This window comes from Cetorhinus maximus, chromosome 4 (assembly GCF_964194155.1).
Source record: "Cetorhinus maximus chromosome 4, sCetMax3.hap1.1, whole genome shotgun sequence".
Taxonomy (NCBI): Eukaryota; Metazoa; Chordata; class Chondrichthyes; order Lamniformes; family Cetorhinidae; genus Cetorhinus; species Cetorhinus maximus.
The window spans coordinates 128,406,234-128,419,914 of NC_135882.1; the positions used below are offsets into that span (position 1 = coordinate 128,406,234).

Below are 13,681 nucleotides of genomic sequence, written 5' to 3' on the forward strand. Positions count from 1 at the left end.
TAACAATCACCAATATTTATGGACTTAAGTGTACACAGGGCCAAGTTTGGAATTTAAAAACAGTTTACCATGACATAGGTCCTATTCTTTGTCCAGTTAGGGCCATCTATTCATTAGGGCACTAGCTTGCAGAATTCTCTCAAAGCAACCCAGTCCTCAATGACAGTTCTGTGCCTCCAATCAAATTAGTTAGCTTGTCAATTAACAGCAACAAGGAAGAAAGAAAAAATAAATTACATTTCTATAATACATGTAAGCAGTGGGGATAGAAGCATAAAATTACCAAGTGATTTTTAGATTGAATATGAAAAACAATGGCAAATAGATTTCAATGTGAGATCATCCACTTTGGGCCTAAAATGGATAAGTCAGAGTACCTTTTAATCAGTGTGAAGCTAGAAACAGTGAAGGTCTAGAGAGTTAGATGTCCATGTACATATACCATTAAAATGTAGATAGATACAAAAATAATAAAAAAAAACTAACTAAATACTGGGCTTTATATCTAAAAGCCTAAAAAAACAAGGTGGTAATTATGCCATCACTATCTAAAGTACGAGTTAGGTCACATCTGAAGTACTGTGTTCAGTTCTGAGCACCACATCTTAGGCAGGCTCTATTAGAGGGAATGTAATGTAGCTTTACCAGAATAATACCCAGATTCTAAGGTTTAAATTGCAAGGACATATCACACAAGCTTGGGGGTCTTTATTCCCTGGAATTTAGAAGGTTATGGGGTGGTTAAGTTGAAGTTTATATGGAAAAGAACTATTAAGGAATCAAGTCTAATAATTCAAGCCAGATCTTTCAGGAGAGATAAGGAAAGACTAACATTGCAAAGAGTGATAGAAATTTAGAACTACACAAACATCAGTTGATACTTGGTGAACTGTTGATTAAATCTGAGATTGATAATATGTTGGATTAACAAAAATCTAAGTGCTATGGGGCAAAGGTGGATATACGAGTCAAGTCACAGAACAGCCATAATCGCACTGAATGTTCAAAAAGGCTCAAGGGCTAAATGACTCACTCCTGTTTTTATGTTCTTATTTCTATAATGACTACTACAATCTTATGACATCCTAAAGTGCCTTGACAACCAATTAAATACTTTTGAAGTATAGTCATTTTTCTAACATCTGGAAATGCGGCAGCCACCTTCCACACGGCATGGCCCCACGGACAATTTAGTGACACTGGTCCTGATTACCAAGCTCTCACCTCGCCAGGCATTCCACCTTAGAGCCAATCTGATGCCAAACACACCATGGAATAGACATTAGCTGGCCATCATCAAATCAACAAACACGTGTATCAGGTCTAACTAAACCTTCAATTAGTAGAAACTCCTCAGAAGCATAAACATTCCAACTCATGATGTCCGGCCTTAAAATAATATTAAAAAAATAGCATCAATTGAATGGTAGATCCACTGGCTGGATTTGCAGCTTCAAGGTGGGTAGAATAGTCTCCAGGTATTCTGTTTTTGTTTTTGTTTTGGATTTCCAGCATCCGCAGTAGCTTTTAGCTTTTTGTTTTTATCCAGGTATTACCTGCTGTCCTGAAGTTTCCTCATCAGTTAGTTATATGACGGACATCTGTCAGCCTTTGGTGTAGAGGATCGCGGATTTATCGTGCCAACTAACCAGATACCCCAAAACGTCCCAATGCTCAAATTCATTGCCCCAGAATTAAACCACCGTCTTTTAATCCAAGCGCTCATGTTTGGAAATTTGGGCAAGTTCGAGCAATCCCTCCGGCAACTTCATCCACAATTGCGGTGCTGGGCACGGGTGCTGACCGTTTCACTTTACAAAACTTAAAGCGATTCAGAGATTTAACAAGAAAAGGAAATGTGAATCAGCACCTACCCGCTAATAAAACGGCCGCTCATCTGTAAGAGCAACAGGACACCGGCCGCCAGCTCCATGCACCAGCCACAGACCAGAGGCTGCTGACAGCAGCGGCCTCCAACCGCCATTAACGCACCCCCTCAGTCACATGATACAAGTCGGCTGTTGTCAAGTGACACTATCGCCCCGCCTCTTTCCCTTCGTCGCCTAATCGTATCCATCCCCAAGTTAAAAGTAAGAAAAAGTCCCCCTAAAAACTGGACACATGAAAAACCCAGCAACGTTTCTGCAAACGAGAGTTGAGCGTTCCTCCGGATAAATCAGTTGGGGATGAGACGTGACTTTTAATATCAGTGTGGCGCTTTAAATCGGTTGTTACCCGGAAGGAATGAGCGAAGGACAGAGTGGGGTCGGGAGGGACAGTGTTTATTGATGCACTCACGGTGCCAGGAAGGTGGACACGAGCGGGCTTTGCCATGGTTCTGGCTGCTGTCGCCTGCGCTAAATCGGCGCGTGCTCTGAAGAATGCTTTGCTCATAAAGGGTCGAACTGGACACGTGGCGGAGAAGGTGCGCGCGGCTAATACCGGGGCAACGGTTCCCGGGCATCAACAATACTGCGTACAGCTTGTCAGGTGAGTGATAGGAAGGCCGCTGTCAACACTACACATCTACAGTCATCATACCCACACTGCCCGCCCCTGCAGCAGTACCCACTCCACAGCTTGACTCAGGTGGACGTTTGTACCCGAGTTGTGTTGTACACTGGCAGAATTTCACAACCTTTGCCTGCACGTCGAAACAGTTAAACCGCCATCTATCTACCGATTGTATGTTTAAACTCAACCCACTGTACACTTGTAGAAATTGTTTGAACTCCATGCGGAGTCTGGATGGCTGGAAATTTACTCCTTGCTGGGGTAGGAGGCACTTTTATTTCAATAGCTGATTTCTGTCACTGTAGCAACATTTCTTGCTTGCTGTCATGGTTCAGGATTCTATGTCTATTTTTCCCATGATTTGGATCCACACAAGAACTATCTTATAATACATCTTACCTAAAATAGCTTATCTGTTCCAGTCAGTCGCATATGAAGCCCTCAACCACTGGCAGACAGGATTGACTGTTGTCATGAAGTGCTCCACAAACAATAGCCCATTCATTAAGAATGTCTCATTGTTCAGGAGACATCTATCTAAACTTTAATGTTGAAAAATTTCTTTGATCGCTCCTAGTCTTTAAAAAATCAGTAACACCACCTGAAAGTCAATAAAACAGCAGAAAATGGTAATTGAGACAAAAGGTATTTAAGATAGTAAGTAGAAAGGCTCGGAGTGAGAAATAATCTCTGCATTCTTGCTGGGTTAGATCCCTATTATTTTATTCATTGCTGCCACTGCCGTGGGTGAATAAATTTGCTTAAATGTTAAAATCTAGTCTCGTTTTAGTGCTGACCTGATTTGCCCTTGAAGAGATTGATAAGAAATCTTTAGAAATTTCCTGAAATGACCATGGCTTTTTTTGACTCCATCAAGGAGGAAAGACTGGGAATAGGTTTTTTTTTTCCTCTCCATCAAGGAGGAAAGACTGGGAATAGGGGGTTGAGTCTAGCTTTGAAAAGGGATAAGCAGGTATGATCCTGATGGCATTTCCTCATCCTAAGGCATAGCATCTGTTTCTTTTTAAATCCTGAGCAGGATTTCAATTTGTATGTTTGTTAGAGTTTTCTAGCCTATGATTTTTAAAATTGAATTCACACCATATTGTAATGCAGCATGAACTGTTTACTCTGTGCTTTTACAGAAATAACCTGATGGATGAAAATAGTTTGGAATTTTTAATATATTTTCTGTCGCCAGCAATTTCACATCGGTAGAATTGACTGCATAGGCAAATTTTAGGTCTTCAGATATCCTGCTGTGCTTGTTTTTGTGTTGTCAGTATTTATATTCTGACTAAAATGAACTAAGTCTATGTTTATAAGTTCGTACTCTCCTTCCACATAGAAATCGAGATTATGAAGGTTTCCTTGCCTCTCTGCTGCTTCCTCCAGAGTCCCGCAGCTCAGTGTTTGCGTTAAGAGCTTTCAATGCGGAGTTGGCTCAAGTAAGTGTTCTCGTAGCTCTGTTGGAAGTGAATGTGTTTTTAAATTCTGAATAAAGGTCATATGGACTCGAAACGTTAACTCTGTTTTTCTTTCCACAGATGCTGCCAGATCTGCTGAGTTTTTCCAGCATTTTTTTGTTTTTTATTTCAGATTTACAGCATCTGCAGTATTTTATTTTTATTTTAGTGTTTTTAAATTAATGATTCTCAGTTCTCAGCAGTGTTATTATGTGAATAGAAAAGTTCTCTCACCAGACATGTAAGGTTAATTTAACAGCAGTCTGCATCTCCAAACAATATGAAGTGCAAGTTTTTTTTAAGTGATATTGTGCATAAGGTTAAAAACATTACAACAGTGACTATACTTCAAATGTATTTCATTGGCTGCAATGTGCTTTAGCTTGTCTGTAGTCATGAAAGATGTTTTGTAAATGGAAGTATTTTCTTTCCTTTCTTCCTTTAACAAACTATAGTAGGGAATGTGTTGTGGAAAGTGTTTTAAGAAAGCCATGAATATATTACTAGCAGATCTCCTGTCGCATTGCTGAAGGTGAAAGAGAATAATTTGCAACATTAAAGGGTTCGAGTTTAAGAAGTGACTGAGAGCATAGTTACGGTGAAGAAAAGCGACTGGGAGAAAAACTCGCAGAAGAGGGTGCAGGTCTGTGAGTGGTTGGGTCTGAAGTCACAGGTTACCATGTGGATTGGGTCTTGAGATCCAAGGGATTTCAGGCCAACCATAATACCTTCAGGGGAAATTAATAGGATGGGTGATGTTTCAGTAGCTGCATCAGAGGAAATTAGCCCCCTGTAAACTTGAGATCATCCAAAACTCTGCAGCCTGTATCCTTCCTATATCAAGTCCCATTCATTCATTACGCATAAGCTCGCTGACCTGCATCAGGTTCCTGGATAAGCAATGCCTTGACTTTTAAAATTTTCATTGTTGTTTTCAAATCCCTCCATGACTTTGCCCCTCCCTTTTGCTGTAATCTCCTCCAGCCCCACAACCTTTTGAACTATCTGCACTCTTCTAATTCTGGTCTCTTGAGCAAACCCTATTTTAATTGCTTCTCCATTGGTTGCCTTGCTTTTAGCTGCCAAGGCCCTAAACTGGAATACACACCCTATACCTCTCCAACTCCCCACTCCTCTTTCCTCCTTTAAGATGTTCCTTAAAATCTAGCTCTTTGACCTAGCATGTAGCCCTCTGTGGTAAAATTGCTTTATGTGGCCCTATATCAAATTTTACTTTATAAAACAACTGTGAAGCATCTTGGGATATTTTATTACATTACAAGAACACAAGACACAGGAGCAGGAGTAGACCATATGGTCTGCCTTGCAATATGATCAGGCTGGTCTTGGGCTTCAGCTCCACTTTCCTGTCAGCTCCCTATATCCCTTGATTCCCTGAGAGACCAAAAATCTGTCTATCTGAGCCTTAAATAGATTCAATGAGCATCTGCAATCCTCTGGGGTACAGAATTCCAAAGATTCACAAACCTTTGAGTGAAGAAATTTCTCCTCGCCTCAATCCCAAATGATCATCTTCTTATCCTGAGACTGTACTTCTGTGTTCTAGATTCCCCAGAGAGATGGTCTTAGAGCAAGGGGACATTATAATTATAAGGTTAAATGTAAGAGATGAAGAACAGAACAGGTGGGTTATGAGGCTAGCCAAAGTTGGTGATTTAAGTAGAGACCATATTAGTATTTGAGAGTAAGTTAGATAGGTGGCTGAAAGAAAGGGAAATAAACAAATATTGGACAGGGCAGGCACATGGTATTAGGACTGCTGTTCATGTGGAGGCTAAAAACCAACAGTGACAGGTTGGGCTGTATGGCCTGTTTCCTTGTTGCAATATCTGGGGGAGCTCAGTATGTTGTAAGATGCTCCATTTATTGCACAAAAATAACCTCAAAATTGAATTCAGAATATTGTTAAAAGATGGAAGGATAAAAATAATTGCCCTGATTTTGCGTTCAGTGGCAAAGTGGCAACATTTGCTGCTGATTTGGAAGAAAGCAGCCTATAAAGATCTAATGATCTCCGTGGTGTTAATTTCATTCTAGTGCCAGCTATATTTATTTGTTTATTTAAACAAAAGAACTGCACTTTGCGCAACACAATAATTCCTTCATCCTAATTTCTTACTTTTTTGCTTGTTTTTTTATAAGGTGCAAGATTTAGTATCCCAGAAAACAATAGGTCTGATGAGGATGCAGTTTTGGAGGCAACTGATTGAAGATATTTACAGTGATAACCCTCCTCACCAACCCATTGCCATAGAATTGTGGAAGGTAAGTCAGCTTTAAAAAATTGTATGCTCCTCATGCATCTTCATCTTTCAAAATTTATAATGTGGAGGTCACAAAGGTAAAAGTTTCCTGTAAAGTTTTCTTATTATGCGGAATCTGTGGTAGAGACTTTGGAGCAGGTTGCTTTGAAAATAAACTAGTTAAAGATCCTTATTGAGGCATTACTGCCACAATGAAGTCCCAGTTATCAATAGATATCAGTTAACATTCAGTTTGCATTTTGGTTTTACTAATTTTCTCTTTGTCTGTAAATACTGAAGCTCTTCACTCTTTGGGATACCCTCTGGCACCTTATCCAATTGCCCTTAACAACGTATGAACATTAATAGTGAACATTGGAAGAATATTGTACTGTAGAAAATATTACAGATGAGTCTGATTCTGCCCTTGAATATTCACATACGTGTGCTTCCAGCAGGAATCACTGGATAGTGATCAGGAGTGGAAACCCAAGATCGTTTTTACACCTCCATTTTCCTAAGTTGGACACTGAGTCCAATTATTCTGCTGCACAAGCCAAGATCAGCTTAACAGCACAGGTTTCCCTTCTGAGTTTATATGACTTGGCTACTCACTGAATAAACCTGAACCTGCTGACTAATAGTGATTCCCTAATTTGATTTGTTACAAATATTAGTTTTTTTAAGATTATTGTTATGGGACTGTATCTTTAATTTAGAGTAAAATGAAAGGGGTCGGGTGGGGTCGTGTGATCTGTTCTGAAGTCTGCCTAACAACAGGCCTGGGTGACCTGGCTGTTAAAACCCAGATTGTTTTGCTGGGAGGAAAGAGTAAGGTGATCACACTTGGCAGCAGCATCTGTGTATACGTGGTTAGACTGGTAATCTCAAAAGTCTCTGGAAGGTGTTCAGAATATCAGGTTGTAAACAGCTATGCTTTAAGTTGTCCATTTAGTTCTAAGATAAAATGGACTTGAGGCCTAAAGAATAGCTAATCAGCATTTCTACTGGATACAAGGCCCATGTGACTCATGTTGCCATGGGGATGGGCTATGAAAGGGGAAGGGTTTCTTAAGCCATCCCTGAAACTCACAGACAAGTTAGTCTGCCAGGATCTGGGAGAAAGAGAGCAACTAGAGGCCGAAAGTCTCAATGGTTCACTATGCAGGAATACAGGTGGGAGCTCAGACCCAGACTGAAGAGATCGAATTCATGTGCATTTGAAACGTGGCTAACAGTTTTGCCTAGCCTGTGCTAGAAAAAGAGTCTCCTGGAAAAAACCATGACAGACAGCTTTGGGTGAAAAGCTACCAGGCTGGGAAAGGCAAAAACATAAGTGAGCCCCCAAGAGCTAAGAATTATTTTGGACTGGGTCTGGAAAAATCGAATGACCACTTAAAGGACAATGTAAAGTATATGAGTAAAGAAGGTTTTATGTAAAAGGGGAAAGTTCTGTTTTATTGTTTGAAGTACAAGTTGCCTACAACAATAGTGTTTATTCAGAAATGCTTTTAGTACAGTAAAGCATGAAATATTGTCATGTCATCCTTTCAGCTGCCAACTGGAAGTTCGAATTTCTTTTTTAAAAGTTTTCCGTCTCTGTGGGATCGTAACAGACATCTCTAGGAATGCTCTGGGCATAGAATCTAACTAAATCCTTATTTTTAAAAAAGGTATTTCTTTAAAAATAATCTATATTTTTAAAAAGTATAAGAACTATTTAAGTATTTTACATTGTGATGATTGGTTTCTTGTCTGGGGGCTGTTATATTTTGTATAGTTTCTGAGGCATGCTACTGAGGTGAGATGAAGTGTGTGAATAACTATCAGCATGCTTGGCTGCCTCAAGAGGCATTGAAAGATGCTCAAAGAAGCTGTACGTATTTAAAAATATTGTCATGAGTACACAAAATAGAATCTCCTTCCAGAACTCTGATATTTGTTTAGTTCTGACATCCTTCACACTTTCGGCTGAGAGGGAAGAAAAATTCCAATGCCTTGTATTAATCCTGACAGATTATGGTGATTAATGATCATCCGATATAAAGTACAATTGTATCATCTAGATGCTCACACACCATTAAGACATTGTTATGACATGTATGATTTCTGAAGCAATACCTGTATAATGGGTCAATTTCATAATGGCTCAGTGTGCACAAGCAATTCTTTAAAAAATCAGCTTCAATGCAGATAAAATATTTTTGAGATAGATAATATCTAGTCTCCTGACAGTTTAACATTTCATTAGCAAATGTTAGAAAGTACTTGCCAATGGCTGAAATATGGAGAAAGGTATATAATTTATACAGAGAATGCTCTACATGGCTCATCAAAATTGCACCCAGTGCTCCAACTTCATTTAACTGGAGCTGGACTGAAATCCACACCTGTAAGTGATCAGCCCACATTGCAAGTGAATGAACAGACCTCTGGTGAAGCTGATTCTGAACTTTTTCAGATTAAAGCTCCACAGAAGAAAGAAACTAGTCTTCTTATTAGGCTCTATCCACTTGAGAGCAAAACCTGTGGAGGGAGCCTGATGAGAAACATTTCCAATAGATAATAAAAGTGGCTTCCTCTACAGTATTTCCTTATTTCCTCAATGTACCTTAATCGAATGATCAAATATGCCAACTTTAACCAATGACTAATCTAATGTGATAATTGACTGTTATGCCAGATAAAATTGTAATTTAAAAAAAGTCGTACTGCCAAGAACTTACCCACATGGTCATTTTTAGATACAATTCTGGAATTTGTTATGGTACAGCCAATGGTAAATGCTGAGCTGCTCAAATCCCAAAGGGAAATCTCAAACAACTGCCTTCAAACAACTGCCACAACTGTTTTGGAATTTTGATATTAATTCGAGATGTATGCCTTGAATTCATAGCAGTAAGACCACTGAGTCTTACAGGCTTTTTACAAAACTAAATTAAACCTTTATTAATAAAAAAAAATGATTTTAAGCACATGCACAGGTTTACAAATTACTACTATGATAACTCCTAGCTCCCCTAGTTAATCTAACTCCCAGCTATGCCTCCATTAAGGCAACAGTAAGACACATAGATTTTAAAAAACCCAGGCAAAGTAACACGATATCCTGAACAGTCATATTCAAAGTGAGTTTTTCTCAGCTTTGATTTCTTGTAGACAGCAAGCTGAGGCTTAGATGTTGAAGGCTTTTCACACTTGCGTTAGATCTTAAAATGCCTTCCCTTGCACACAGCCTTCTTTCCTTTCTACCATATTTTTCCCTTTGAATGCCAATTCCCATTGCTTCACTCTGTCTTTGGACTGTACCTCTCTAATAATAAAAATCTATTATAGTGCCAATTTTACCAGTAATCTTTGGGAAAAATAAACACATTGTTTCTTAACTTCTCCTGGCTAGGTGAAACATTTCACCCCCTCTTTTGAATTCAAGCTAGCCTGGTTTATTTAAAAATGCAGATGTTCCCTTTACACCTCACATTCTAAAACTTCCCCCATATTTACCTACTTAGCATTTCAAACCTAGTTTCCCATCTGACACATTAAAGCCTTCAGACCAGCTGCCTTTAATTCAATTAAATCCCACACACACACACACACAAAATTCCTATCCTTACAATAACATTATTATATTTTCCTGACATTTTTTCATCTTCTCTATAAAATCAACAATTATTTTGCCTTTCTTTACCTCAACTTCAGCTAGCACTGCCCAACTTTTCTGCACAAAAGAATCCAGGAGGAATTTCCTTATACAGAGAGTGGTGAGAACGCAGAACTCACTGCCAGCAGCTGAAGCAGATAACATTGATGCAACTTGAGGAAAAAGAGGACAGAGATACACAGGGGCAAGTGGGAAGAAAGTGGCATTTAAATACTGGCATACCTGTGGGCTGTGTGGCCTGATTCGTATAATACCCTTTGTTGAAGTATATGTAGAAAGATACTTTGAAAGCAAATGTGTTTCTTCTCTCAACATCAGATAAAGACATAAGTGCTGCCTTTCGCTGTGTGGAGTAAAGATTGTTGTTTAGTGACATCTGTTTCCATGTGGTGGCCTCAATTTCCATGTATGTTTACAGAAAAAATCTTGTAATTGTTCACTAACTACTTAGGGATATTTGACAAACGTGCGAAATTAAGTAAATGTTACTTTTTAAAAGCCTCTCCTTCAATTGGTGAGGTCTGATGATGGGAATAAAATTACATAGGGCAGAATTTTGCCCTTGTCGGGCGGGCCTGGGAGCAGACGTGAAGCTGACCGCTGCTTGCCATCGGGCCCCGACGTTAATTGGCCAGCCAGTGTGAAATGGGTGCTGCAGTGCTCAGCGCTGCTGGGGTGGAGGCAGGAGGAGCGCGAGTGCGGAAGTGTGCGCATGGGCGGGGTGGGTGTGCAGTAAAAGCTCCCTGAGGCACAGGGCTGCCTCAGGGAGCTGAAGAATTTTGAAAATAAAAAATAAAGAATTTAAAAATGCTAACAATGAGTCCCCTCGTGTGACTCTGTCGCATGAGCAAGGACATGTTAGAAGTTAGTTTGAAAATTTTAAATTTTTTTTTAATCACTGATCGAAACCTCATCCCACCCATGGATGAGGTTTTGCAAAAAATCCAAAAACCACTTGGCCTTATCGCCTGCCTACCAACCAACTGAAAGGTTGGATGGGCAGCAAAAAATTTCATTTAATTAGAACTTTAATGGCCTTAATGGGCCTGTTAATTGTCGGCTTCCGCCGACTCCCGCGTGCACCCGCCGACTGAAATATTGCATGAGTGCGCAATGACAGCAGGATGCTCGCCCGATGTCATTTTACGTTTGTTCGGGTCAGGTGCACGCCCACCTGATGAACGCAATACTCTGCCCATAGAAGCTACCATAGCGCAAAGGCAAAATACTGCAGTTGTGGAAATCTGAAATAGAAAACAAAAATAGTGCTGAGTATTTCCAGCATTTTCTGTTTTAATTATAACAGATATCATGTTGTAGAGTACTGCATTGCATGCAATTCGGATCCGTCTGAAAGTTTGCTCACCATAAGTCTAATAGATCTGTTTTTATTACTCTTTCATGGGATGTGGGCATCACTGGCAAGGCCTGCATTTGTTCCATATCCCTAATTGCTTCTTGAACTGAGTGGCTTGCTTCGCCATTTCAAGGGCAGTTAAGAGTCAACCACATGTAGGCCAGACCAGGTAAGGATAGCAGATGGGTTTTTGCAACAATCGACAATGGTTTCTTGGTCATCGTCAGACTTTTTGATTCCAGATTTTTATTGAATTCAAATTTCATCATCGCCATGGTGGGATTTGAACCTAGGCCCCCAGGGGTTTACACTAGGTCTCTGGATTACTAGTCCAGTGACAATTGTTATGCCACAGCAGTTGGTAAAGGCTGAGTTGTTTAAATCCCAGAGAGAAACTTGAACAACTGTCATAACCTATATTTTTAATTGTTTGAAAATGTTTGAGATGCAGCTCTGAATTCAGGAATAAAGCCTCAAGAGGCTTTTTATATACAACTAAATTAAACATTTATTAATTTAACAACTAATTAAACAAATACACGTGTCTACAAATTACTACCATAATAACTTTTAAACAAATCCCCAAATTAATCACTCCCAGGTAAATCTTCACCAAGGCAACAATAATCCATAGGTTTTAATGGACACCAGGCAAAGCACATTTGGCAATACTAATTCAAAATGAGGTCCCCTGCGATTTGGTTCCTTTTCAGACACAGTTGTAGGCTTACAGGCTGGTTAGATCTTAAATACCTCTGACTCACGCACACAAACTCCTTTCTATTTATACCTAGCTTCCCCTTTGAATGTAAATTTTCCAGTGTATTACTAGTTTTTTAAATTTTTAAATCTTTTGAATGGTCATTCAACAAATGCAAATGTACTCTTTACCTTCTATCCTTACTGTTTACCCAATTAACATCTCAAACTACTATACATCAAAGCAACAAGACTAGCCAGCTTTAATCCAATTAAGTCACACACAGGCACACACATAGATAAAAGCAAAATACTGCGGATGCTGGAAATCTAAAACAGAAACTAAAATACCTGGAAAAACTCAGCAGGTCTGACAGCGTCTGCGGAGAGGAATACAGTTGACGTTTCGAGTCCGTGTGACTCTTCATCAGAACTAAGCAAATAGAGAAATTAGGTGAAATATAAGCTGGTAGAGGGGGGTGGGACAGGTAGAGCTAGATAGGGGGCCAGTGATAGGTGGAGGCCAAGAAGAGATTGCCAAAGATGTCATAGACAGAAGGACAAAGGGGTGTTGACAGTGGTGATATTATCTAAGGAATGTGTTAATGGGGACATTAAGGGTAGCAAGCAGGACAAGCTAGTGGCAGATGGCCCTAGTGGGGGTGGGGTGGGGGGAAGGGATCGAAATGAGCTAAAAGGTGGAGATAAGACAATAGATCAAAATAAATTTAAAAATAGGTGGGAAAAGAAAAATATATTTTGTTAAAAATTATAAATTATTGGAAAAGGGGGGATTGGAAAGGGGGTGGGGTTGGAGGAGAGTGTTCATGATCTGAAATTGTTGAACTCAATATTAAGTCCGGAAGGCTGTAAAGTGCCTAGTCAGAAGATGAGGTGCTGTTCCTCCAGTTTGCGTTGAGCTTCACTGGAACGTTGCAGCAGGCCAAGGACGGACATGTGGGCATGAGAGCAGGGTGGTATGTTGAAATGGCAAGCGACAGGGAGGTCTGGGTCATGCTTGCGGACAGACCAAAGCTGTTCCGCAAAGCGGTCACCCAGTCTGCATTTGGTCTCTCCAGTGTAGAGGAGACCGCATTGGGAGCAGCGAATGCAGTAGACTAAATTGAGGGAAGTGGAAGTGAAGCGCTGCACGCATAGACACAGACCCTACTACAATTCCAATTTAACAATAATTTCCAATAACATTATAGACATCTCCTCTTGACACAATACCACTATCCCACTGCCTCCCCCTGTATCCCTACTGCATTCAGTAGCACCTTTTGTCAGACCCATAAATATGAGCTTTGAGCTTTCTTGTGGATAAACCACGACTTTACATCAGTAAAGCATATGAAATAGGAGCAGGAATGGACCATACGGTCCATCGAGTCTGCTCTGCCATTCAGTATGATCATGAGTGGCTGATCAAAGGCTCCTGCACACTTCCCATATTGCTTGATACCCTGAAAGACCAAAAATCTGTCTATCTCAGCCTGAAATATGTTCAATGATAGAACATCCACAATCCTCTGGGGAAGAGAATTCCAAGGGCTGGATTTTACCGTTGGTGAGCGGGGGCGGGGCCCACTCGCCGACACGTAAAATGACATGTGGTGACGTCGGGCAGAACTCCCGACGTTACCGTGTGCCATTTAAATTTTCAGGAAGGTGGGGGTACAGCAAAATCAGCTGCGCGCCCGCCGACCTGTCAATG

General features: G+C 40.2%; 2 protein-coding genes across 8 annotated transcripts in view; one reads left to right on the forward strand and one right to left on the reverse strand.

The window, feature by feature from the left end:
• The window catches only part of nagpa (N-acetylglucosamine-1-phosphodiester alpha-N-acetylglucosaminidase), an 85,728-nt gene extending 83,450 nt beyond the window's left edge, over positions 1-2,278 (reverse strand). The window contains exon 1 of one of the 6 annotated variants that reach the window (XM_078540791.1): positions 1,875-2,278. In XM_078540791.1, coding sequence (XP_078396917.1) covers positions 1,875-1,984 — 110 coding nt within the window. In that variant the 5' untranslated portion in view covers positions 1,985-2,278. Of the gene's footprint in view, positions 1-1,556; positions 1,846-1,874 lie in introns of those variants that run through there. The other 5 variants (XM_078540792.1, XM_078540786.1, XM_078540788.1 and 2 more) reach the window with 5 other exon arrangements.
• An 8-nt stretch (positions 2,279-2,286) lies between these two features.
• ndufaf6 (NADH:ubiquinone oxidoreductase complex assembly factor 6) overlaps positions 2,287-13,681 on the forward strand; it is a 37,097-nt gene continuing 25,702 nt past the window's right edge. For both annotated transcript variants that reach the window (XM_078540793.1, XM_078540794.1), the window contains exons 1-3: positions 2,287-2,490; positions 3,863-3,962; positions 6,144-6,266. In XM_078540793.1, coding sequence (XP_078396919.1) covers positions 2,333-2,490; positions 3,863-3,962; positions 6,144-6,266 — 381 coding nt within the window. In that variant the 5' untranslated portion in view covers positions 2,287-2,332. The remainder of the gene's footprint in view (positions 2,491-3,862; positions 3,963-6,143; positions 6,267-13,681) is intronic.